Below are 26,800 nucleotides of genomic sequence, written 5' to 3'. Positions count from 1 at the left end.
GTAGTGTTTGCTTGTTTTGTAGTGTACATGTTATGTCTTGTTTTAGCTAGGATACTGCAAGACACATTCTCAGTCCCTACAACGTTTTTTGTGTCTCCTACCAACGGTCAAACGTAAAAAATACAATAATAATAACAAAACAAAATAAGAAGAATCAGTTTCCTTGAAAGCTGAAAGTTTCATTTTTTCAGTTTTTCTCGCCTAATGGTTCCAAAAACGTTTTTTTTTAAGTAAATTGTAAAATAATTTAGTAAAATCACGCACGCATTAACAAAAATATATTATCAGCTTTGAAATATCAACGTGAAACCATTATCTTTAACGGATGTTCCTTACTTTGTACGTTCGACAGCTTTTTGTACCTATTTTCAATCGCGTCGAGTTCAATTGTAGATCGATAACGATCAGACCTGCAGGACTCTTTAGCCAGTCACCTATCAAAGTAAACTGAATTATAATTCATTTATTGTTTGTGTGGTTATTCGCTTGGTTTATTGCTAGTTTTGCCGGTTTTTCTGTACGTTAAGGCTGAATTGGGCCTGAATGGAATAATTCCCACCTGCTTAAAACCCCGGATTAAATTTTGACTCACTAAAGGAAGCACCAAGACCCCTCAAAATTAATTAAAATCTCAGTTTGTTCTAAAAATGGAACTTTCGCTTTTATTGCAAATGTATTCAATTACTAGAAGACGTTTTTTTTTTTCGTTTCATATACAGCGTTCGATAATTGTCAACAACGTTCTTTGCCGGTTTTCAACATTCATTTGTTTCCTTGTTTGATATTTGGCGATATTGCCCTCTTGAAGTAAATTGGTCGAAATAAATCCGATATCGTAAATGTGAAATATGACATGTGTAGATGCCAAACCGTATTATAACTATGGTTGTACTTATCGAGCTTTCCTGAAGTTTAAGTTGTTTGTCAAAGTTGACAAAATATTGCATTCATAATAATATTGCTGACATCAATATGTGATTTTATTTGTACAGATGATAAAGTGGATTCTGGCTCTTATTATATGTTACTGAGTGGCAGTCATTGTATAAAACTCTTGACATTGAACGATCTGCAGTTTGCTGTCCTCGAACACAGAACGGAAATCTGGTGAGGAAATATTTGCCATGTGCTGCCGATAAACTAGCGAAATTCATTTAAGCCTCGTGACAGAGAATTTGAATTTACCTGTGAAGTACGGACAAACATACACGGGATGCAAATTTGCGGGAAACGTCTTGATATTCAGTATCGGATTACAGCGAGTCAGACAGGTCAAAAGAAGAAGAAAGGAAATTGAAACTTTTCTTTCAAGGTGATTTTCGTCTTCTTTCCCGGCCGTGCAACACTTTTGGGAAGCTTTAATTAAGAAAAATTTAGCAATTTAAAATGGTCGACAATTTTAATTCCAGCAACCAGACAGGTGAATCGATGGTCAATGTGGGATGCGTACCACATGTCGCAACGACCGCTGAAAAGATCGGCAAAGTTACCGCGTACATTTTGATATTCGTCGTTGCTTTTTCAGGGAATTTACTAGTGCTGTATGTGGTCCGTAAAAGCAAACATGTGCAAAGAAGCGTCAATTTTCTCATTTTAAACATGGTCGTGTCAGATTTGTTCATTCCAGTCTTTGTAATTCCAAGAAAAATCGTGGAAATTATAACAGACGCCGATGGGAAGTGGCTTTTAACAGGCTTGGCAGGGCAGATATCATGCAAGGCAGTCCTCTTCATACAAGATTTAGCCACTGCCGTCTCTCTTCAGACGGTTGTTCTAATAGCGTTTGAAAGACTTGTGGCTGTCGTATTTCCTCTTCGCGTTAAAATGGTCACATCTAGATTCCGTGTAGCATTGATCGTGTCAACGTGGATTGTTGGTGCCGCAATCCATGCGCCTTACTTCTACATGTTCAGAGTAATCGATAACGGCATCGGGGCGTATTGCGTACCATCATGGGAACCTGCGTTCGAGGAGCCAAAGACGAGCAAAATTTACGTCACGTTTCTCGTGATCTTTCTGATCCTGATTCCGTTTACTTTGTTGTCTTTGGTATACACTGTCATAATATGGACCCTGGTGAGAGAAAGAAACTCTTTGAGGCACGCCGCTCGAGGTGGAGCGTTCCGCGACAAAATGAACAGAAACGTGCTGAAGATGGCTTTGACCATTGTGGCCGTGTTCGCCATTTGCTGGGCGCCATTAAACATTTATAACTTTATTGTAATATTTGTTTGGAATTGGAATGTTCCGTCCTGCGTTTTAACCAGTTTCCGATTTGCTGCCCTCTTCCTTGCTTACACAAACACTGCCATCAATCCCTGCGTGTACTTTGCGTTTGTCGAACACTATCGTCGCACTCTGCGAAATGCCATTACTGGCTCAATCCTGCATACGAGCATTCGGAGTGCTGGAAGCAGGTTAAATGCACGCCGAGAAACGTTTGATCTGACGTCGATTTCTGGTGACAAAGCGTGCAGCTCAGAACCCAAGGCCGCAGAGATTCGGATGGTCTCATCCAGAAGATTAAGATACGAAAGTCAGGCCACGATCGCAGAGGAGGTGTTGTGATTATTTAGACTAGCTAATTGGAAAGAGGGAATTGTCAGGCTTTAAACATGTAGTACATACCATGCATTAAGTAAAGTAGTAACGAAGAGCTTCAGGTTTGAATGTCGCACTTAAAAAATTATCGGATTAAACAGCGAATATGTCTTCTAACAGGTGTTTGTTCTAAATTTAATTTCTTGAAATAAATACAGAGAACACATTCATGCTTAAATGGTCTATTTTCTCTTGTCAAATAAGTGAATTAACTAAGCCCCCTCCCCCCACCCCCCTTCCTTCCTCCCCCTCTCCCGCAATCAGGATGATGCAGAAAAAGTGAAAAGGCCTGGATAGTTTTATGATGCGATGCGATGATCAAAGCTTGTTTAAAGAGCGAAAAAGACAAATATATACACTTCAGTTTAGATCGCCATTTGCACATTCAAAAGTGCATGCATCTATTTTGCAGTGCAACGCCAACTAATTTGGGTCCAATTCTAAATGTTAATTACCAAATATCCGTTTAATTTTATTCTCTATTTCATCGACATTTAATTCCCTGTCTCTAAAAATATATATTACAATGGAAAACTCCTGGAACGTAACGATTTGCGGGAGGCCAAGTCCTAACGGTTTTTAATATTGAAACATTCAAACGTACTCATAAACATACCAGATCCGTCACCCATAACTGAAAAAGCCCCCGGAAAACAAAAATATTCTGATGGCTAAAAGAGCGAAATAGCAGAGAGTTAATCGAACGCGATTATGCGAAAAATGAATCGATACTGAGTGGTCCCAAGTAATGTCAGTCAGCGATGTCAATCAGTTTATTAGCACAAAGTTTACAGCAAGATTGAAATATGTCAATTTTTTAAAATCTTTCATTACTTTCAATGCATTCATGACCTTAGTGACTATGGCAAATATTTGCCCAAATTTCAGCGGAAATGAATTTTCGGGGAAATTTATTCACAAAAGAAACTATGTCTGTTGAAAGTGTTTTTCAGTTGGCTTATCGTGCTTGCACTGATTTCGTTCAGTGCACATATTGAATTCATAGCATGCTTGTTCTCAGAAAGAGTTATTTGTAGGCTGGAAAGGGTAGTGGAAAAACTCAGACAAGGGCTCGTCCATTGTCGTATTGTGCTCATGTTTCAAAGGAAACACAAAAACGTTGTTTTTTTCTGCAAAATTGTGGCCAACAAACCATGCCCGCAGCGCTTGTTTATTTATGGCCACTTCAACAGGCCAGAGAAAAAATTCCCGGATGTGTATCGACTATTATTGCATTTTAATGTGTTACAATAAATATTGCAACACAATGTAGCTGATAACTAAATCGCAAATGAATGAATGAATGAATGAATGAATGAATGAATGAATGAATGAATGAATGAATGAATGAATGAATGAATGAATGAATGAATGAATGAATGAATGAATGAATGAATGAATGAATGAATGAATGAATGAATGAATGAATGAATGAATGGATGAGTGAGTGAGTGAATGAGTGAGTGAGTGAGTGAGTGAGTGAGTGAGTGAACGAACGAACGAACGAACGAACGAAAGAAGGAACGAACAAACGAACGAACGAAAGATAACAAGATGTACGCGTTTTCGTCCCTCGCTTCGTTTTGTTTAGAAATGCTACTTCTTTTTAGTATGTGATGGACGCCTAAGTAACAAGCTGCAATGGTCTCTTATCTGTTAAATCTTTCATCCACAGTTCCTGTATCACTATGGTATTTATATAGTTCACTTTTCAAAACAAACAAACAAACAAACAAAAAATAACAACAATAATAACAAGGACAAACCACTCTAAAGTGAGTTGTATCTTCTGATTAATCTGTTTTTCCCTGTAGAATTAGAACTTTGCTATCCAATATTGATTGTATTAATCTGGTGTATTAAAAATCGGATTATTGGATAATGCATTTCGATAATCTTGATTGGCCTTAAGCCACTATCAACCATGTCCACAACGGCCATTAAATCGTCTTCTCGTCAATATTTCTGCAATGTTTCTTGGTTATTTTTAATAGAACGATTATTCTATTCAAGCTCGTTGCAGGTTATGCATCACCTCACATCAAAGCACGCTCGTGAAACTTTTTTTTAATTGTATCAATCGGTAGCTGGCGAAATGTTGGGTAAAGGCGAAGTTTGGGCGACGGAGACGCAGAACTAACAAGCAGTGAAGCAGGGAGGGGAATGGAGAAGAAGCGATTTTAATAGCATTTTGTCGTGGGCGACGCAGCTCTTTGTCCGGCTTATGCCGCTCATGGCGCAAAACCCCTATATTCGCGCGCCGGCAATACCACCAGCTACGCAGGATAACAGGTTTTAGTTAAAGAAACACGAAGACATTTACTCGTGACTCAATGCAAGGCTTGGATTTTTTTTTAATATTTTCAAAGCAGCCAGTTAACCGAAGCATTTACATTTGTTTTATTTATTACATGTATGCAAATAAGTAGATTCTAGTGTCTACTTAAAATGCTTTGACTGCTTTGCTTTGACATTACAATAAAACCTAGATTAGGAAATCTTACTTTCCTGCATTAATACTATTTATTGTTCTGCTAAAACGTTCACTGCCTGTATTCCTATTCCGAAATAGGGTCAATCGACCGCACCAAAAGTATTATACTACAACTTATTTTGGTCTCTGGGTAAAATCGTAAGGTTTGACCATTTAAATCAAAACTACTGAGCTTTTCTTTCCTGTGGTTCTCAGTTTATTATGCCGTGCATAGTAGCTCTGACGATTGAGCATGTGGATGACATCCTACTGACAGTGCACTTAATTCACCTAAGCGGATGTCGTGACCATTGGTTTCCATTAGAGCTCCCTGTTGTTCAGTGTTTTGAAAACGTATATTTACATGGTTTTGTTTTTAATCTCCTTTTTTCGGTAGTGGGTGTTGAGTTTCTCATTGATCCTGAATAACACAAAATTTTGTACTGATATTCGAACACTGAATGACGCGACTGAAGTAATTCAAGTTACATTTTTAATTAAATACTTGTATGGAAAATGACAGCTGTCAAATAAAAAGATAATATTTAAACAACAAATGGCGCCGGTATAGGAAGCGAACGAGATTGCAAATCATTTGACAATGCATATGTCAGTACAAGGAATTTGTACATTAAATATTTACAGAAGGTGCGCTCATCTGCGATTTCATAATTTATACTATTTTTTTAATACAGGAAAAACGCTTAAAGTTAACGTTTTTATTCCCTGAGCATCACACATATCTGTCTTACAGTGAAGGCCAATTCCTGTCAATGGGTCCTACCCTTTGATTTTGCCTATGCAAAGAAACGCGTTCCGGTGGTCAGTGCTGTTAATTACAGGATACTTCTAACTTTCAAACATTGGAACATTTGTGGCCATAACAATGAAAACTTTGAAATGAAATGTTTGGTATTGCTTACGTCTGTGTTTTCCTTCTTTGACCGAATTTCCAAAACGTAGTTACCTTTTTTTTATTATTCAGTGGGAGTTCAAAAGCTAAGCAAGAGTAGCCAAAGTAACGTTTTGCTCATCTTCCTTTGATGACGGACTCTGAACATTCCATGAATCGCTGCGCATTACATAAAAGCAAGAACAATCACATTTCTGCGAACAACAGCCAAATATACTCTTAAGACCTTGGCGGTAATTGCCGCTGAAAATGAAACAGATGCATGGATTTATGGCGCAATTTGCATAAGCCATAAACTTGGCGAGGAAGGAGAAGGCCTGTAAACTACAGCTTGTGGGACGCTTGTCCCACACAAAAAAATTCAAAAACGCGTAAACATTAAATGGTGCCCAGCATAATGCGAAACCTAAAACAATGGCAATTGCCATGTTGAGGACGTTCCTTTCCCTTTTTGCTCGTTTTTCCTGTTCTTTAGCATTCACTGATTCACCACCAGGCATCTTTTGAGATTTGAGCTTGAAAATGATGATAGAATAAACTATTGTCATCAGGGCGAAGGGTATGACGGCCAGAACAAGGAACAGGGACACGTAGTAATTTTCCAGTGAAGAGGACGGGCCAAATGCTTCATTCCACTGAAGCCTACAGACAGTTTTTCCTCTTATCACGATAATTTTACGGGCGAAGAAGTACGGGCAGTGTAAGGCCATAGCCACGATCCAAGTGGCCAAAATGAAGTAGGGGCAAAGTTTGGAGCTGACAAATGGACGACGGAACGGGAAAACAACAGCACCAAATCGATCGACGGCTATCAAGACCAGGCTCTGGATAGACACAGCAGTAGAGACATCTTGCAAGAAGTAAACCATTTTGCAGAGCGCCAGGCCAAGAGGACCATCTATGAGCCAATAACCAACGAACAAATCTGTGAGAATCCGTGGGAATGCAAAAATTGGGAGGATGAGGTCGGATATGGCCATGTTCACTATGAGATAGTTGATGGTTCTTCTCATGGACTTCGTCTTGAATACAATGGCTCCGATGAGAGAGTTCCCCGTTAGCGCAACAATGATGATTATCGCGTACGCAAAGGTCTTAGCCACTATTTCTGCAGTGGAGTTACCAGAACAGGACGCTACCGCTTGGGTACTGTTTGTTGTCGAACTGAGGTTTTCCATCTAGGCTACCGAGTTGTTTCTCACTTGTTTATTCAAAGAAATCACTTTTCTTTCACTTCTCGACGGTGGTGTTCAGTTCAAGTTGGAATCAATAATTGTGTGGCAAACTGTAACTACACGGGGTAACTATAAAGGATAGATGCTATTTGGCTGTCAATTCGTTTGTTGAAAAGAACAAATATTGGTTTCGCTGAATGCTAACAATTTCGAATTACAATTAAATCATATGTAAACCTACCACGAATGGCCGTTTTCCACTCAGAATGTTTTTCTTGAAAAGGTACTTTAAAAGCACAGATTCTTCTTTATCTCAACTGATGCATGCTTGGTGTCAGTTAAAACTTTTTCCTTCACTGTGACGCAGTTTAGTTAGCAAAAAAGTAATTCCCATAATGACTTTTTTTGACCATTCTAATTACGTGCAAGTTTGAAATTGTATTTAGTCAAGTGTCATATCTCCTCTTTTAATTTGACAAGAACGTAAATCCTTTTGTCAAGCAAGTTTACCACAGAGCCGAATTAAAAATAGCACTTGCTATCCAAATCTGAAAGTTAAACATACGGGAACAATAACAATGTGTTTGAAAAAGTAATGCCTGGGCCACTGCATTGCTTTGGGTGTTGAGAATACCGGCAAAATATTTGCCCTAGCGAGTAAACACCTTAGCGACTCAATTTGTTCATCCTTTCATTCGGGTTATCTCAGATATTTCTTGACACAAGGTCTTCCTGAATAATTAATATCCGCTTTTTCATTACGAGTGGGAAAAGGGGAAGCAATTAAGTGACAGCAATCACGTTCAAAAGCCTTGGTGCAGATGGGACGATGTAATTTTAAGCTAATGACATTGCTTATTAATTATTAAAATCGCTCTGGTGCCAAAATAAATTCCTTAGTTAGAAGGTACTCTTTTGGCGATCAGCTCATCATAATTATGGTAACGTTGGTATTCTATTGAGGATTTATGTTAAAAGGCCAAAAAAAGGACATTTTGTATTCTGCTTTTATCAATTGGCGGGTAAAATTGCGTTAAAAAATTCCATTTTGCGGGGGCAAGATATTTTGTTTAGAATTTATAACACAGAGGGCAAAATTACTGAATGCTGATTGGTCGAAACAGAGAGCATTTTTTCTTAATTTTCTTTTCACCGAGCGCAAAATTACTTACTCCTGATTGGTCGACCAGCAAAAATACTTGCTTGTGATTGGCTGAAGACGCCATTTATACATTCTGTTGGTTTCCTCATTTTGTGCCGCGACAACAGTGACTTCTTTCAGGCTTTTTAGAATTTGACTTTTTAAGCCGCAGTGTTTGTGCCAAAAATAATTAGAAATCAAGTGCTACAGCTACAAAGGATCTTCTTTAAGGTGAACTTTCGTTTCTTGCAAGACACAGCAAGAGGTTATTTGTGTAAAATGTTAAAAACTTGATCGGATTTGTTTGGTTGAAAAACTGAAAACATTCATGGCCGCGACCAAGTGCTTTCACCATGCTACGGCTTCGATTCTTCCAACGAACGATAACCAAACAATAATAACAGTGCCCTTTTGATGGGAGGAAGGGGCAGATCTTAATTCAGTGCAAGAAATAACTCTGCAAGTTCCTTCTTTGGACCCACGGTTTGTTATTTTTATCGATCTGTGTTCGTGCTATTTTCAAGCGGTAGAGTAAGTGAATCAAAATGATTCAGTTGATGCCTAACATTTGGTTTAATTGTTGTTCGTTTGCCCATAAATTAAACTTGTATTTTCTCCTAATTGCATGTATATAACAATTAAACGTTTTTTGTTTTGTCTGTTTAGTACGCTAAGAAACAGATGTTTGTCAGGGCTGACTGTTTTCGAAGTTCCTCGATAATTTCAATTAAGAAAATTTTGCCCGCTATGTTATAATCACGTAATCGCAATGAGTCCTCGTAGAATAAGGGATTAATATCACTTGTATTTCCAAACTCAAATATAATTTTTTTAACTTTGAAAATACGCGTGAAAATTAAACCTTAATTCTACTCGGCCTCATGCGATTACATATACAAAATAGAATGGAATAAAATAAAAGCTTGGTCATGGAAGAAGGTAACGGCCACTCAGTTAAACCCATCACTTTCCACACACTGGTAGAATACTCTATTTAATGTCATTGTTTTACGGGGAGACCTACGTTATGACGGATCATTGAAAGGTTTACGCTAACATGGTCCTGCATACGTTTAAGGATCTAGGCCGGGTTGTTCGAAAGCCTATTGATTAACGCTAATGCGGTACGATTAAAAGTTAATCGAGATTTTCAACTTGCTCATTAAAGACGATTTTAAAGGGTCACTTTAATCGAATGGTAAAGAAAAGTCTAAGACAAAGCTGAGGGACAAAAATCTTTTGGACGAATCCTTACGGATAAGTAAATATACTTGAATCCATGTTTACGTTAACCCAGGATTAGCTTAATCGGGCTTTGAACAACTCGGCCCAGGATACTGAAAGAGTCGTGGTGAGCTAATCCTTCTCTGTGTTACACTTTGGAATAATCGTCGAACTTTGTAATACGTGTCACACTTTGTAATAAATCTTTTCGTACTTTGTGATAAAATTGTCTCACTTTGGATATCAGATAATCCCTTATAAAAAAGGTAAAAAAGTAAAATTTTAAGGAGTTTAAAGGAGCTAATAAAAAGGCAGCCACATAAACTAGCTAGCCTGCTGCCCCCGCACAATGACAGTGGGAGATGTAATTTTAGGACTAGGCGTATGTTTTCAATCCCGAATGTGAAAACAAAGAGGTTTAGAGACACTTTCATAATGCACTTTGCAATTAAACAACAATTGTAAATAAGAAATTAATACTAGTGTAGTGCCTGAGAAAAGCGCAGCCAGCTCCTGGAAATGTCACAATGATTGCAACAGTGACTGTCACCTCAGTGTTGGATTACATGTACCCAAGTCAGTCAGGGCTTCCCTCTGTGTCCCCGGCCATGTGGGGAGGGGTGGGGAGGTTATTTGATGTAACAAAACAAGCAGGCCATTTACCATGCCATAAATACTCATCTCCCTAAAACTTAAAATGGTCCTCAAGGAAATGTTGCTGGAAAAACTATTAACTCAGTTCGTCTGGTTGAATGGGGGTTGAACCGTCTAAACGAGGTTACAAAGCAATTCAATTACCATGAGACCAACTTGCTAAGCTGTATGACCCTAGACGTCGAACACTTTCATTCAACGACTCATGTCAAAAGTGACGTCATGTCCATGTTGCAGTATTGTCGCTTACTTGGAAACTGCGCTAAAGAGAATGTGAAGAGATTGTCAGCATGGAGTGTATTCTACTTTACTCATCCTCGAAGCTGGTATCCGCTGCCAGAAGGTTCGAACCAGTTTCAAGAAATGCCTACAATGAAACCTCTTCCTGCTCGTGAGCTGAGCTTAGATGGCTGCCAGAAGTTGACCGAATTTGCAAATGTTTACGGCAGAGCTGTCAGACAGAGGTCTGTGCGCCAGGAAACGACTATGGCGAAGGCAGGAACATTGCCATCTGCTTGTTATGAAACCAATCTGCCTGTTCAAAGAGTGATGCTGCGCCGCGATGGTATCCACGATGATTCAGACGCTCCACTTTAGCCGGTCGAATCAAATTCTGAAGATAGTAGTGGTGAAAGTCAGGACGAAGATGAAAACATTGAGTTTGACTCCGACGAAAGTGTAGAGAATGATGGCGTTGAGGATGACACAAGGACCAACAGCTATGATGAACCGCAGTTGGCTCCTGAAGCTCTTTCCTTATTGGACGCCGATCTAGGTTTGGAAGGACGATTCGTTTCAATGGGAGATTTGTACAATAGTTGACTGTCAGCAATGTGTCCAACCCATGCAACGGAGCAGCGACGATGAAAATGTCCCATCAAAAGCGTCTGTGAGCTACGACGGACGTTTTCATACTTTCTATGCAACTGTGTGGTGTAGTGGAAGTTGCCTGAAGACTTTCCAGTGAGAGACGCACAACCTGACTACGATGGAGTGTGAGCTCCACGACAAAACCACTGCTAACGTATACACAGATCCTTTTAACTGGCCTGTAATATTACAAAAAAAATGTTCACGACTGATCGACCAACCAACCAACCAACCACCAAAGTGAGCGAGGGAATTCATTTCACCACATAACGACTGAATTTAAAACAATTCAGTCTTAAAAACTAACCAAACCACAGGGAAGCATCGTGCTACCATCCGACCTCATCGCCTGAAAATGACTTGAAACATGCCCATTCTCGTCACAAGCGACTACATCGTGAGAATGATACTTAAGAACAGCGGCATTAGAGTGGGAAGTATTGTGAGGCCCTGAACACAAAAATAGCATCCAATGGTCTCCAATCTACACTGCTGGATCGGCTTGCTAGATCCCTGGCGCATATCAGAAGGCCTCCGTCCTGGGTTGAGATCATTCCATGGTAAAGGTAACGTAAATTTCACAAGCTTGTTTTGCCGTAAATCCATGTTAGAACGACTACATAAGAGCAGACAACACACGCAGCCCTAAAAACTTGTACTTTTACAATTCGTTATAAACATCTCGAGCAATCTTTGCGTTTGTGAACAGCCCATCAGACTTCAAAACCTTTTTGTTCGCTGGTTACTGAATGGAGTTATAGAAACAATTTGTTCTGTTCTTAAGATCTTGTGGTCTTTGTGAGGAGAAATACGATTATTGAGCTAACATACCGCAAAGAATTTGCTACGTGCTGTTCAAATATCGGTTATGAGGATAATCCTTCAACCTGTAGGGCGGTGTCGGTTTTTAGAAGAAAACGAAAGCGGTTTGCGGTTTCGAAGGAACAAAATATGGCGGTTTACGGAATGTACGACCGGCCCCTATAATAGATCCTTTATGTCTAGAGAACGACAAAATTATCAAAATGGCCATGTTTACGTTTTTTAGAAATTCTCACGGATCTGCATGCAACGGGAATAATCGTTGATATTACAAGAGTAAAATCTTTTCTCGGGCAAGAGCGAGCGTACCGCACTGAAGTATGCATGTACACTGCCATCTGACATGATCTCTCATGATGAAGACGGAGAAAAATTGCCTTTTTTTACGCCCGATGTTTAAAATACTTAAAGGTTTTTTGCTGCTCTCCCGCAGGCTTTCCAAAAGGGTACTTCACGTACAGATTGAATTACAATTTGGTAATGTGGGTTTAGTTTTTGTGTTAGCAGTAGGAAACCCAAGGACCGAGATAAAAGCATATCAATGATTTTAACCACGTTAATTCAGCTTTCAGCCGAGTGTTGCCATCACTGCGCAAGCCATGGCTCTGCTATGAGATAATTTATTTTAAAGCATTAAAATGTTTTAGATAGGACTATTGCTTTTAATAACCAAAGCCAGTTGCGCTAGTCCAAATGTCGAAAGGTTTCTAGAAATACGTTTCGTTTTCGCTAATAGCAGATCACTCCCTTGTTCTTTATTAATCGTAGAAAGATGCACCCTCGTACTTGACAAGACAAACCCTCCAGACAGGCTTTTCGACTTTAATGAAAACCTTAAAATACATTTAAAGATATCAAAATTAACTAGAAAGGTTTCAATGTATATTTGATGGCACCCTACTGTTAGAAATGCATGAAGCTTTTAAAGCCGATCAAATAAAGCCGTAATCGCTCCCAAAAACATTAGACGGTTCATGTAAAAGATTACATCTCGAATGCTACTATCAGAGTTTTTGTAAACAAATGCTTTTTTCTCGGTCCTTGGATTTCCTACTGCCAACACAAAAAGTAAACCCACATTACCCAATTGTAATTCATCTGTAGCCCAGTTTTTCGGACCATCACAAGATGCTCAGAACATTTGCGCAGTAGCAAAATGAGATACCGCCCCTAAAACAAATACTAAATGCGATAACGATTTACACCGTAAGAGGGTGGACTTATGAGGATTTACATCAAAAAGCTCTCACAATAATGGTTTGTTTCTTGGATTAAGTTATTCTCTAGAAAATATGTTTTAACATTTAATTGTTAGTTTTGAAATCGCGTCACGCGGTAAACTATATCTAAAGGTTTCCAGAGTATACAGCTATTTCAATTAACGTTGTCGGATCAAAGTATATTTAAACTGTACGACAAGACCTCAAGATTCTGTGGATTTTTTTTATGAATATGTTCATCAAAATCAGCTATGCCTCGTCCTTCTAGTGAAGATATACGATGGCGAGCCATTTGGATGAAAGAAATGTTAGGATATCAAGTGGATGAGGCGGCAGCCTCTTTAAAAATGTCTTTAATTAAGCTTTAAGCTTTGATCCGACAAAGTTAATTGTAAACAAAGTGTTTTTTTTTACTGGCAAGACAGTATGATCACAAATTATGTACACCCTTTGAATAAAGGGCGAAATAAAATTACATGCCATGCATATTGCTTTCTTGAAAAAGTTACAAGCAAAGTTAAGTAAAAAACATGGCTTGACACTGGGGCAGAAAACAAAAGGCACGCTGATAAGAAATGAGTTTACACCTCGCTATCATATTGACGGCTAAATTGTCTCTGTTTAACTCTAGAAACAAGCTGGTCTAATTCACTTTTAATGTCCGTTTTCAAAAGTGCATAAACCAAAGGATTAGCTGCTGAATTTATGATCAGGAGTAATGTAAGAATCTGACCATTTATCTCGGGCACATGACTAGAAAACATAATGAAAAGAATCAAATAGTTTATTCCTACATGACATCCCAAGAAAAATGTCACTATGGCAATTAGGAAGAGCGCTGCATTGTGCTTCTTACATCTTTTTGTTAAAACAGATTCTGTCGACGATGAGTTTCGTTGATCACCTAAATCAGTGGATTCTTCAAGTTTTGTCAAAATAGATCCCACTATTGATTCTTGTTTTGCCTTTGCCCGAGCGACAAACAAAATTCGGGCGACGCCATACAAAAGCAGTGTGCAAACTAATATGTCAAAAGCTGAGACTCCAGTTAGTCGCAAAATCTTCCAAGCCGTGAGCGAGTCAGTGGCGTACATTCCGAGGACAAGGTACAATGAAATTGATAAAGGAATAAACCACGCTAGCAAAATAACTATCCCCGTCCGCCTGGCGGTCATACTTGTTATGTACTTGAAAGGGTGAACGATGGCAGTGTAGCGATCCCACGTCAAAACACAAAGATTTGTGGCCGATGAGTGGAGAAAAAACCAGTAAAAGGCCATGTAAATCCTCAAGTTACAGGCTGTTGAGCCGAAACAAAGATATCCAGTGGGAAAAACGGCAACTCCGACCCCAAAGTCTGCTACTGCCAAGGAGAGGACGAGCCAATTCGCTGAGGAATGAAGTCTGCGCCGTTTGGCGATTAGGAAAACTAGAAAGCCGTTTCCCATGGCAGTTATGACAGAAAGAAACCAACCAAGCAAATTAAACCATGATTCCTTCATTGCAACTGGGATGCTTGGGATTTCAAGTCATCTGCGAATTTTTTTGTATCGATTTGAAACGACGGGAAGTTCCAGCCAGCAATTATTGGACGTCAGCTTGGCGATCGATGTGCTTTTAAGATCTGGTTTTGCTTAACGCTCACCACGAACACTGTGAAACTTTGAAAATTGGTCTGCCAGTTGATTATATTTTCCCAATTACTCTTACCCGCGGTAGCATCAGACGGCTTTAAATCCTCAAGCGAAAATAACTTTTTTAATGAGTTTTAAATTCAATAAGTCAACCTGTTATCGTCTCAACGTTAACTATGAATAATAATCATGCAACTGACGTAAATAGCAGAATATCCTCAGGGTAGTAAGTAACGAGTCATTCGTACATCGAAAATTAATGAGACTAAAAATGGCACTGAGTGGGTTAAACATAAGTCTTTGAATTCGTAAAAATAAACACTACGTAACAGGTACATTACAGCCTACGCACCGAAAAATATTATTCTCCTAATTTTGGCGAAGGTTTGCTGTGATGCAGTAGGAAATTGTCAAACCTGCCGCCCCTTTGTCTTGGTTACAAGTTGAAGAAATTAAAGTTATGCGGCTCAAAGCATAATTGTATTACCCAACCGATGCTAAACAATATGATTGGATAGAAGGAAATTTCACATTTGATTCCGTTCAGAAAAATGCAGTTTTTGCAGTTCAAAGCTCAAAATGGGTTGCAGTTCTCTTTCATTAAGCTACCCTAAAACGTTCAGACATGTATTGTTATTCTAATCCTCTTGTTCCATTAGCCGTAATTCATAATGAGGGCACCTGCTGTGTGATGTTTATGAAAAGAAACGTTTTGAAATTACGTATGTACATACAAAGTATTATTAATACCAAAGTTTTAAAGCAATAATGAAATTATATGCAGAATCACTATAACGGAGAATATTGAAAACGTGTGATTTTAAGGATATTTTAAATCAACACTTATTGTCGATTGTTCTTTGGGTATTTGTAATTCTTCTGCAACGAATTACAGCGCTTGCAGGCGTAGATATTTTTTGTGATGTAAAGTAAGACGTATAAATTTGTTTAAAATATTAGAGATTAAAGGTTTCAAAAGCTACCGATTCAATAGTCTTCTTCTATTTAAATAATTCTGTCTCTGGATTGTCTATGTGCCTAATTGCTTTCACCACGTCAACATTAATTATGGAACGGAGTCACCTTTGAGACAAAAATTATTTTTTGTCGCAGTGGATTTAATTAGTGTACCTCCAATTCGAGAGTACAGGGGCGGATCCAGGGGAGGTGAAATGGGTGAATTTTCACCCCCCTTTTTTTTGAGCCCCCTTCCTTTTTTTTTTCCTTATCCGTCAAATATTGAAATAATATTTGATTTCTCTAATTGAGGTGGAGAATGTGCATTAGCGATGACTGGTTCTACCAATCAATTTATTCATTTTGAGCCTGTTGAAATGGGGTTGACAGACCTACACGACTCCCGCTGTGTGCCCATTGTGTTGATAAAAGCCTTTATAATTTTTCTTTAATAAGCATGTCTTTAAGCAATTTCCCTTTTCTATAATAGATAAAGGGAGGTTCGTTGTATATCTCTCTTAGTAGCGGCTGGTTTTGTATTAAATGCCATTCAGTGTCCATTAGAATATTTTTCAAACATGGCAGTGATGGTTGAAATTGTGTCACGAAGGGTAGAATTTTCTTGTGCACTTTCTGTTTTTGTGTAAGAGCGTTCTTCCTTTCTGCGAAGTTAACTTCGGAGAGGATTTTGTCCACCAGGTTACTAGGATAAGCTCTCGATACCAGGCGTGTTTTAAAGTTTTTAACGTTTTCGTCAAACACTACTTTAGAAGCGTTTGTCCTCAGAAGTGCCTGCTGGGTGGCAGCTGTTGTAGTTTGTGTACTGAAATGTTTTAGTAGGTTTGTAATGTGTGCGCACGTCGAGAATCGATTCTTTCTCGAATCTCTGTCCCTTATAGACTGTTGTATCCAAGAATGTTGTTTCTTATTGTGAGACTTCAGCGGTAAACTTTATGGTAGGGTGGTACGAATTTGCTTGCTCAATGAATTTTCTATTTCTTCTTTGTTTGTATCCCACAAGTAAAATACATCGTCAATGAATCTTCTCCACATTAGTGGTTTGTGAACGCTCTGCCTTAAGATCTCATTTTCTATAGATGCCATAAAGATGTTGGCAAAAGCTACTGCCATTTTAGTGCCCATGGCAGTTCCGTGTGTTTGGAAGGAGTTCTCCTTCAGTATAAGTCTGAGCATTTCTCTGAGGAAATTTGTAGCTATAGGAGGGTTATTGGCATGAAAGTTCTCGTATGCGTTGCATACTATAGTGATTCTTTCAGTCCTCCTGTGGGATATTCGTGTAAAGGCTAGTGACATCCATTGAGACTAGAAAAGCGTTTCTAGGCACCCTAGTGCTTTCAATAAACCTTATGAAATGTGTCGTATCTTTTAGAAACGAGTCCTGTATTTGTGCTATTGGCTGAAGTAGTTTGTCTACGAATGATGATAGGCGTTCTGTTGGGCCATCACACTCAGATATGATAGGTCTTGACTTCCGATTAATGTCGGTTTGTGAATTTTTGTGAGGGTATAAAACACTGGGCTTCGAGGCGGATTTGGTGTTAAGTTAAACCATTTAACCGTCATTTCGTCTATGCACCCTGCTTGATGAAGGGCATTAATGAGGTGTTTAACTCTCTGGGATGTGTCTCTAACCATTGGTTCGTCTAGTGGCTGACAGTTATTTCTATCATCCAATTGTTTCTGTCCGTCATTGATTTTGTTTTCTCCGTTCATAACGACGGTTGTTCTGCCTTTATCTGCTTTTTTGAGAATAATTTCTTTGTTGTTAACGTTAATAAGCTCCTTGAGAGCTCTTCGCTGCACCATAGTTTATTGAGGGACTGGTTATGAAACTTGCCATGACAACAATGGTGCTGCAATTTATGTTGGACGGGCCGCGACCGTGCACAAGCCTTTGTTTTAATGTTTACACTACAGTTGAATATCTTAACAGGAACGTTTCTATTGGTCAGTAGTCCTACACATTTCAAAATCTATTGTGGTCTGTGCACGGTCAAGGCCAAAAATGTTAACAAAAACATATAACAAAAAAGTTTGTCAAGCTTCATAACCATTGCCTTTTATTAACTATGGCTGCACAGACCTCAAACACCTCAACCAGGCTTTGGCTCTATAAAAAATTACATTATTACAAAAATTCACCCCCCATTTCAAAATCCTGGATCCGCGCCTGGAGTAGTGTACAATATCACGGGGAAAAATGTTGCTCTCCGTCGACTCCTCTTTTCTTAAATTTGGTAAGACATCTTTTGCAGCGATATCAAACCCTCCCCTCCCCCATATTTGGTCCTGTTTTTTTCCCTTTCCTCTTCTCTCACTCTCATTGGTATACTGTAATATCAAATTTAATTTCGTTACAGCGAAGAGGTGAAAAATAGTGAATGCTCATTGGCTGAGGTAGAGGGTATTTCTTCTTTTTTCTTCGCCATCAAAGCAAAAATTTCTCGCATCTGATTTGTGTGTAAATTTTCCCTTACATCTGTAGACCACGTGCGATTGCACAAGCGAAATTTTGCCATTACAAAAAATTGAGTTGTAGTTATCTCGTGAGTACTGAACTTCGAAGCTTTCTACATAGTTAAAAGCTCATGTTTAGGGCAACTATAAAGACGTTTGCTCTTACATGGATCTGTAAGATGGCCGACTCTTACAGTCACACTATATTTTCTGGATTTCTAGATTTCTGATCTTTTTTTTACACGGAAATGTTTTGAGCAACGATCGGGTTTAGCTTGAGAGAGCAGTCAATCAGTTTTTTTTTTTAACTTCGCTTCTCTTTCCTTTACTTCCACTCTTACCATCCAAGAAGCGAAACTGAAATTTGATTCATATCGGTCACCAACTGGTAATTTAGTAATAAATTTTTGCCAAACTCAGTTATAGTTCACCGACCCGTGCAGAAGGCAAATAACAGAGGCAAATGTTCTTTCTTTTTCTTTCATCCTATCGCTCTGAAAATCGTGAAATTACAGCTGAATTACAGAAAGGGAAATCAAGGAGTGCCGGCAGCAACGCCAACGAAAACGTCACAGAAAATACAACTTCATTGTATTTGTGTCACTTCGCGGTTATTTCAACTCGTTCAAAACTTGTTCAAAAACGGCGAATTACCTAGGATCCAAATAGGCCTTATCACGGTTTTCGACGCCATTTTGACGAGTAGGCAAACAGGCTCAAAATAACAGTGTTTGTATGGAAATCCGATGTCAAATAATTTTCATAAAACATCGCTTCTGAAAAATTCATGAATTGGAAACTTTAGGCACTAGGGAAAGCATTTTAAGAAAAAAATTGGAGGGATGTAGCTGTGCCAGAAAGCGTCCAGTCGTGATTTGAACTTTCCATACATTTCCCTGTATTTTTTTTCCCGCGGGCTATTTTTAGAGCAGTTCACGGCTGGTTCGCTAACAGACAAATGTATGGAAAGTTCAAAACACGACTGGACGCTTTCTGGCACAGCTACATCCCTCCAATTGTTTTTTTCTTAAAATCCTTTTCCTAGTGCCAAAAGTTTCCAATTCATGAATTTTTCAGAAGCGATGTTTTATGAAAATTATTTGACATCGGATTTCCATACAAACACTGTTATTTCGAGCCTGTTTGCCTACTCGTGGAAATGGCATTGAAAACCGTGATAAGGCCTATTGGCAACAGTGGCGTTGTTGGTGCCGCCGTCGTTGCTAAAGGTGAGTCCATACAGTTATTTGACGCGCGGCGACTATTGTAGGTACTAAAATGGCGCGAGCGCAAGCAGTTTTCTAACTGATACGGGAATTTTGGCGCGAAACAAGGCCAGTTTAAGACTGAAAAGTGAGGCTATTTTAGCGAGTTTCCCACATTTGTCAAATTTCGCTTCGGTGAGTTAGAACAATAGGAAGTAGCTATAGTTAGACCCTATCAAGTGTGTTGGTAAAACGAGAACGCAGGTCTTGGCATGCTTATTTGGTTTAGTAGCGATCGCGTGAGGCGATTTAATAACATGTTAATTGGATATTTTTTTGTTCGATAAGCATTTCACGGACAATGTAATTTATTCTTATTACCTTAAGTATTTCAATTTTATTTAAAATAGCCACCAAGCGCCCTCCAATTTAAAGAAATTATTTACAAGGTGTTGTGTTTAACACTAGAAAACGTGCCTAGTCTTTTTACATTTCAGTTTCCCAAATTTCTAAATAAATTACGTTTGCTCAAGAAGGTACTTATTTCCACGTTTGCATATCAAAGCTAGTGCATAAAAGGATATTTCTTTTTTTGCCCAAGCATAGTTAGGAAAGCAATCGAAAGACAATTGTATTTCGATTTGCAAAAGCTACTTAGCCAGTTAGTTTGCTGTGACATTAATTGTCAGCCTAACAAAAATAATAAAATTGATTACAGCATTGCATTGACATTATAACTGCGGGGCGTGCAAACAAAAATAGTTTCAAGTTTGCCAAGCAAAACACCTGTCAAAATTCAATGTTAAGACAAATTGTAATTGTACCAAGTGAAATGAAGTGATAAAGTGCTGTGATGGTTGAAAAGACTCTTGAAGGTTGTCCTGTAGAAGGAACAGTGGAATATCAAGAATCAAATAAAAACTTTCTTCACCTCGATGTGAGATTTGCACTTAAAACGTCATTAATGGCTAATATCAAGTAGTCGGCTCTAACCGACTGAGCTAGTGGAAGTCAGATGGGAAAAGATCGTGATAATTAACGTATTTTAACCCGCCAATGAAGAAATCACGAGTCTGTGTAGTCTCTTAGGAGGCGATCACATGCGCTGGGCTGGCTTGGTTGGCCGAGATGAGTATCAGCCTGGTATTACATGAGGCAAATTAAACCAGCCTGGCAAGTGGCTAAATTTAGACTTTTCCTGTGAAAAATAGCACCAAAAACGAGAATGGGTCGTCATTTTTCCAAATTAATTTTCACCTCCTTAAGTTCCATATAAAGTAAAATCAGTATCAACTTTTTTAGTCAGTTTTTTGTTTTTTGCAGTGCGGAATGTTGACGTGGAAAGTTGCTGGCCTGGTTAGCTCGGTGAATGCAGTTGCGTGGAACATTCTCAGCTAGCCGGACTTGCTCGGTTGGATTGTAATCGCAATGTTGATTTGTGCCGGGATTTTGAAAAACTGAGCCAGCCCGGCTCATAATAGGCGATAGACCTTCAAACCAGTCCTGCCCGAGCCATTCTAAGTTGCTTCAACTGAAGACAATATTAAAAAAACTCGTCTTCATTTTAAGACGTCTAATTCAACTTCATGGAAACCTAAACGAAATCATTTGCCACTGCTTGTAAGAACGAATCAATCACATGTGGATGAAAATGTATCCTAATTTCCGAATTTTAAAGTTCAGCATGGCGGTAGCTCGACGTCAGCTAGAAACCAAGGCACGTTCCTGCCGACAGAACTGGTTGCGCTACAATGGACACGAATTGGTTCAAACGTTCTGACAAAACAGAATTTACTTCAAACAATTTAGTTCGTCAGGATCAAGGCTGTACGTAATATTAAGAACCAAGTGTTATTTTCAAATCAACATACCCTTCCCCCAAATTGAAGAAGCCCTTAAACCGTAATTAAAAGGCTTAATTGCTGATAATTCGATTAATCAGTTACGTGTTTTTAGCCGTGGGATATATAAATAACATAACTACTGTACATTCCAGAGACACGTCTTCAAAAGGCACCGTCTGGTAGGTAAAGTCCGATATAACAGTGTCCAATACTCGTTCCAATACTCAAGTCGGCTATTCTGAGTCAAGGTTAATGGTCAAAATATTCGGCTACGGTCCATCGATAAGGTTACAAGGTGAATTACAGCTGATAATATAATCCGGAAAAAGTAGCATAGAAATCACTGCCCGAACAGGTAAGACAAGTTAATAGGTAAGTACTTTTTTTGTACATTCGCTCAACTATGAAATGAGTTATCATATTAGCATATTTTATATCTTTGGCGCGCTATTAATGACCAGTCATAAAGACGTCTTTATTATCTATTGAATCCCAAAACAGGAAACAATATAATATTGAACGATAAAAAGCTTTGCAATGTAAGAATCAAACGCAATATCCGAGACACTGTCAAAAAAGCAGCAGAATTAAGGGTTCAACGTCGACGTTGCCGGAAAGATTCAATCTGAATGCCACAAGAGGCCTCAACGTAAAACACTTCAAAACACACAATCGAAGAGGACGAAAATATAGCCGTGTGATTATCGTAAGCGTGAATTCCTGTCGACATATTACCTCAACAGGAAACGTCTGTAACTCTTATTTTTGGCTACAGGTACTGGAATAGTCAAGGCCCTTCCTTCCCTTGAAAAATACTTCCATCACGCTGATAAATAGCGTTGGGAAACGGTTGACTTGGCAGCCGTTGGGAAACGGTTGATCTTGCAATGGAAGTGTGGTTCAATTTTCTTGGTTGGTTACTTTCCATCTTAACGGTTCTAGGAAACGGTTTTGTAGTTGTTTTCATCACTAGAAGACGCCGTCTACATTCCTCAGCCAATTGGTTTGTCCTATCATTGGCAGTGGCCGACTGTGCAGTGGGAATTATTGTTTTTCCCATTGGATATTTATGCAGCAGCACAACAACCTGCGATTCGAACGTGTACATGGCCTTTTTCTGGTTCTTCCTTCACTCATCAGCGACCAATCTTTGTGCTTTGACCTGGAATCGCTACACCGCCATCGTTCACCCATACAGGTACATAACCTGCATGTCCTCCAGACGCCCTGGGTTAATAATTTTGATAGCCTGGTTCATTCCTTTGGTGATTTCATTATCCATGGCCCTGGGAATGTATATCACAAATTCGCTCACTGTTTGGAAAATTCTGCGGCTTATTGGAGTCTCAGCGTTTGACATATTAGCCTGCGTGCTACTTACATATGGCGTGGTTCGCATCCTTTATGTCGCCTGGAAAAAAGCAAAGGAAGATTCTGCAATGGAAATTGCCAGAAGACGTTTTGATTCTCTAGAACTACAAGAAAAACAAAACCAGATCTCGTCCACGGAATCTGTCCTTCCTTGCAGACGCAAAAAGCATAGTACGGCACTCTTCCTAATCGCTATAGCGACGTTTTTCTTGATATGTCATGTCGGCATAAACTATTTAGTCTTAAGGATTGCCTTTACCCACGACGAATCTATGGTCGCAAGCAGGATTCTTACTTTTCTTCTCATTACAAATTCGGCAGGGAATCCCTTGGTTTACGCTTTGTTGAAGCCCGACATTAAAAATGAATTGAAAAAGCTTTTTCGTAAACAAAAAAGAACAAATATTAAAAGCAATATTCGCGACGACTTGACACGGGTGATTTGAAGCGTATCGGTCTATCAAGAACTGACCAAACTAATGCTGTTTACGTGATATTTACATTTTACTTAGTTTCGTTTAGGTATCTTCTATCAACGGTAGATTATATAAGTCTTCATTTCTTACTTATTATTGTTGGTACTTAATTTCCCAATGCCTGAGCCATATTTAGCAAGATTAAAATCTTCGCAATTTTAGAGGAAAAGTAAAGAAGTGAGTAAATGTTAGGTGCACTGAATTGTACACCAAGGCCTTCGCTCAACATAAAAGTTCCATAAGAAAATTGAAGAGCCTTAACCAGGATTTATGATAATTAAAATGCAGTAAAAGTTCACTTCGCCCCTCAGTGAAAAGGAAAGTTCGTTTCGAGTACTTTACGATGGATTGACTCGCTGCTATGTACTCGGGGTAATTAGTAATGCTTTAATAAACACCGCAAATGAAACCATTCTCTTGCACATTCGTTTCTTTCGCAAGCAAAAGAAGACATTTTACGATCAAAATTAGTAAAGCTATACCAAACCACTACTAGCTAGGAATACTTCAAGCAGTGCCCGGTTTTATTTAAGACATTCAGCCCCCTTAAAAGATTTGTGGAGAAAACAGTATCTTTCACGCCATTCCGTAAAGAAGATAAGAACAAACTATTTGATTTGCAAATTAAAACAATTTTCTCTGCAAGTGTAAATAAAGATATATCAAAAAAACATAAATAATGGCTCCTCAACCGTCTTGTGTCTAAAGCACACACGAGGTTGACGAAAGCACTCAAGAAGCCAAGAAAAAACACACAACTGAGACTGCGTGTTTTTTGCTTCACTTCTCGTATGTTCTCGTTACTTCCCCGCGTGTTTTATAAGACCACAATTTCATATTACTTTGTCATTAGATGTCAATGCGTATTTAGGGCGCTTTCCCTTACCGAATCCCAGAAGGGATCGTTTTGAGTCGCCGCCCTGTACGAGATCATGATAACTCGACGATGCGGGACTTCGCAGCAAAATTAACTACTTCTCTCGTGATGAGACTAGCGTGAAGAACAATCAAGAAAATTATACGCCACGAATGCTTTCTCCTTTATTATTATGGAGAGGTGTAGGTACTTAGCATCATGAAAACTGCAATGCGCGCCATCACCACTTCTCACAATTTAGTTAAATTCTTCAAGTCGTAATGGACTCAACGAATCTGAAATCTGAGAAATCTTCTCTCGTGAGACTAGCGTGAAGAATAGCCTCCGAATTCAGCCGCTTCCCATTCGCTCCCGGCCCCCGAGATGCGTTTTGGCTACGTGAAGAACGATAAAGAAAATTATACGCCACAAATGCTTCCTTCTTTATTATTATGGAGAGGTATGAGTACTTAGCATCATGAAAACTGCAATGCGCGCAATCACCACTTCACAATTTAGTAAAATTCTTCAAGTCGAAATGGACTCAACGAATCTGAAATCTGAGACGCTCCGCAGTAGCACATTCAATCCTTGCTCACAGGGGCCCTGGCAGCCCTGGCATCAATTATGAAAAAAAAAAAAAAAAAAAAAAAAAAAGGCATAGCAAAGGATTGATTCCCTTTGTTTTAGTTTGAATGCAATTGAATATGAATATATTTCATGTCTATTCTGCGAGTCGCGGCCATTTTCAATAATTTAGGATCGGTCGGCGTATATCAAGAGGAATGGGAACAAGCTGTAAGTTTCGGAAATCATTGGAAAATTTCCGACATGCACGGAGAATGTATAATAAAATGGCAAGAGATGAAACTCCTGGGTGGTTTCCGTCTGATGTCTGCCACTATCAGGGCTATCGGGGGTAACGGAAGTAAATTGAAAAATTAAAGTTAACCGTCAGTTATACTACTGGCAGGATAAAGCAAAATGTTCGTTATCTCTCTTCAAACGGGAATGTCTTAACGTTTTACATACAATTACGACTCTATTTCAGCGCTATAAATACAACTCACTGTAGGTATAAACATTTCGGCGAGAAGTTAGCATCACGTTCTCCACAAAACCTTGAATCTGGACATGTATTTGGCCATTTCACGTTGTTGTTTTGCCGAGGACGGCAAGGAAAAGTACCAAAATTTAAAACGCACGTGCAAAGCCATTGTTTTTGCTCGTTAAGGCCATTTTTTTGTGGCGTTCTCGTTACCGTTGCCGTCCTCGTTTCTTAAACTCCTTAATTGCCTTAAGTGAATCAACCCGCAAATCCAAAATTCACTTCTAGTCAAGAATGGACGGTTAAAAAAACAGTACAGAAAATTAATATAGCAGATGGACAATAATTCAATAATTGAAAGGCTGTTTGGTGATTTTTTTAATTAACTGTTTTCAGTAATGATAAATTCATACATACAGCGATGTTTTACGCTACGTTTCAATGTGCCAACGAGAGGCCATTGAGGGCTCGAGAGCCGTTTACGGGATCACCTGCACTGTAAATTACTCGGCTACAATGTGAAGCGTTCTTTATTTTTGCATGAAACCATAGACGTCTAGGTTATGGCTCATTCCCTTAAAAAGTACTGCTCTTTTTTGTATTAATAAACATGTTAGAGAAATGAGACTATAGCTACCTCTCAGTATAAATCAAGTTATAATCCCACCAAAAAATTGCGCGGAAAAACGATCAATGCGGCATTCGATTCTTAACACAGTTGTCCAGGCTCTTTCTCGACTTACGAAACCCACACTGACAGTGAAATACGATGTAATATCTTGCGTACTTTCCTCTGCTTATATGGAAAAATGTTTGAAATGTATGACAGAAGAAGGATAATATATGGTACAGATTACTACAGAATAATAATAAGTTAATAAGTTATAAATCTGACTGGCACACAACTCAATGTCTGATCAGGGTGATGTATAATCTTATTCTTACTGACCAGGCTTTCATTATATAAGAAGCGTCTACGATGTTTATTATCATCATCATCATCATCAACATTGTTATTATTATTATTATTATTATTATTATTATTATTATTATTATTATTATTATTATTATTTTATTTTATTTTTGTCATTTTTGTTATTTTATAATTTATTTTTTTATTTGTAGGAACCTTTTATGCAAGAGCAAACACCGTGCGAGAAATAGAGGCCATTAATAAGATTTGCCAGGGCGTACCTGTCTTTAACACATGACTGGAATATCAAATTTGCGGTTCCCGATAGTGACAAAAATGTCTAGAAAATCATTGCCAAAATACAAAGGTCCAATATTTATGGGAAAAAAAAACAGAAAACAAAAAACTCTTTATTATTCCTCTGATATTTACGGGTCGTTATAAAGATTTAAAGTTTTCCTGTTGCTTACGCAGGAGGGGGGGGGGGGGGGGGGGTACGGTTTAAAATGCTGCGATTTTGTACATTCTCAGCATTTTATCATAATTTTGTATTTGTTGGAACTTCCACGTTGGAATCGGAGTCGCACTTCAGTGGTTTTATCCGACTGGTCCGGTCGAATTTAACTGCGTGTAGAACTTAATTTAAATTAGGCGGATTTAATTTATCAAAACGCCGAGGTTATCAAGTGCCGATTTCTAATAATTAGATTCGGTACTTGAGACAAACTCTGGGTGACAGACTGGGCAGTTCCCGAAATTCAAATTATATTGCCAAGAGCGGTGGTATAAAAACTAGATATCGGCAGTATACCGCATGTGATATATTGTAGTTTGTAGAGAGCAATGTTCAGTGAATTGCAAAGTTGTTTGGGTCAAAATGGCATAAATGTGGCTTTCGAGTCTAAAAAAAATGCATTTCGAAACA

General features: G+C 38.7%; 4 protein-coding genes and 1 long non-coding RNA gene across 5 annotated transcripts in view; 3 read left to right on the top strand and 2 right to left on the bottom strand.

Moving 5' to 3' along the window:
- The first annotated feature begins 891 nt into the window (after positions 1-891).
- Positions 892-2,755, top strand: LOC146469514 (pyroglutamylated RF-amide peptide receptor-like). The gene has a single exon (XM_085123129.1). It carries the CDS (start codon positions 1,387-1,389, stop codon positions 2,566-2,568), a length of 1,182 nt encoding a protein of 393 aa, XP_084979255.1. The 5' UTR covers positions 892-1,386; the 3' UTR covers positions 2,569-2,755.
- Positions 2,756-4,800: 2,045 nt separating this feature from the next.
- LOC146469513 (RYamide receptor-like) lies at positions 4,801-7,858 on the bottom strand. The gene has a single exon (XM_085123132.1). It carries the CDS (start codon positions 7,163-7,165, stop codon positions 6,074-6,076), a length of 1,092 nt encoding a protein of 363 aa, XP_084979258.1. The 5' UTR covers positions 7,166-7,858; the 3' UTR covers positions 4,801-6,073.
- A 4,267-nt stretch (positions 7,859-12,125) lies between these two features.
- LOC146469512 (octopamine receptor beta-2R-like) lies at positions 12,126-14,991 on the bottom strand. Its single transcript, XM_085123136.1, has one exon. The coding sequence runs from the start codon at positions 14,593-14,595 to the stop codon at positions 13,675-13,677; it is 921 nt and encodes a 306-aa protein (XP_084979262.1). The 5' UTR covers positions 14,596-14,991; the 3' UTR covers positions 12,126-13,674.
- A 6,359-nt stretch (positions 14,992-21,350) lies between these two features.
- The window catches only part of LOC146469506 (uncharacterized), a 31,676-nt gene continuing 26,226 nt past the window's right edge, over positions 21,351-26,800 (top strand). Inside the window, exon 1 of the long non-coding RNA XR_014867196.1 lies at positions 21,351-21,583. This is a non-coding gene — a long non-coding RNA (uncharacterized LOC146469506). The remainder of the gene's footprint in view (positions 21,584-26,800) is intronic.
- LOC146469511 (octopamine receptor beta-2R-like) lies at positions 21,812-23,326 on the top strand. Its single transcript, XM_085123134.1, has one exon. The coding sequence runs from the start codon at positions 22,099-22,101 to the stop codon at positions 23,026-23,028; it is 930 nt and encodes a 309-aa protein (XP_084979260.1). The 5' UTR covers positions 21,812-22,098; the 3' UTR covers positions 23,029-23,326.

This window comes from Pavona decussata, unplaced genomic scaffold (genome assembly GCF_977016875.1).
Source record: "Pavona decussata unplaced genomic scaffold, jaPavDecu1.1 SCAFFOLD_122, whole genome shotgun sequence".
Lineage (NCBI taxonomy): Eukaryota > Metazoa > Cnidaria > Anthozoa > Scleractinia > Agariciidae > Pavona > Pavona decussata.
This window is presented reverse-complemented; position numbering and strand designations above follow the sequence as displayed.

Excerpts from the sequence above, each read along its gene's own strand:
- LOC146469514 (XM_085123129.1), top strand. The coding sequence starts at position 1,387 with ATGGTCGACAATTTTAATTCCAGCAACCAGACAGGTGAATCGATGGTC.
- LOC146469513 (XM_085123132.1), bottom strand. The coding sequence starts at position 7,165 with ATGGAAAACCTCAGTTCGACAACAAACAGTACCCAAGCGGTAGCGTCC.
- LOC146469512 (XM_085123136.1), bottom strand. The coding sequence starts at position 14,595 with ATGAAGGAATCATGGTTTAATTTGCTTGGTTGGTTTCTTTCTGTCATA.
- LOC146469511 (XM_085123134.1), top strand. The coding sequence starts at position 22,099 with ATGGAAGTGTGGTTCAATTTTCTTGGTTGGTTACTTTCCATCTTAACG.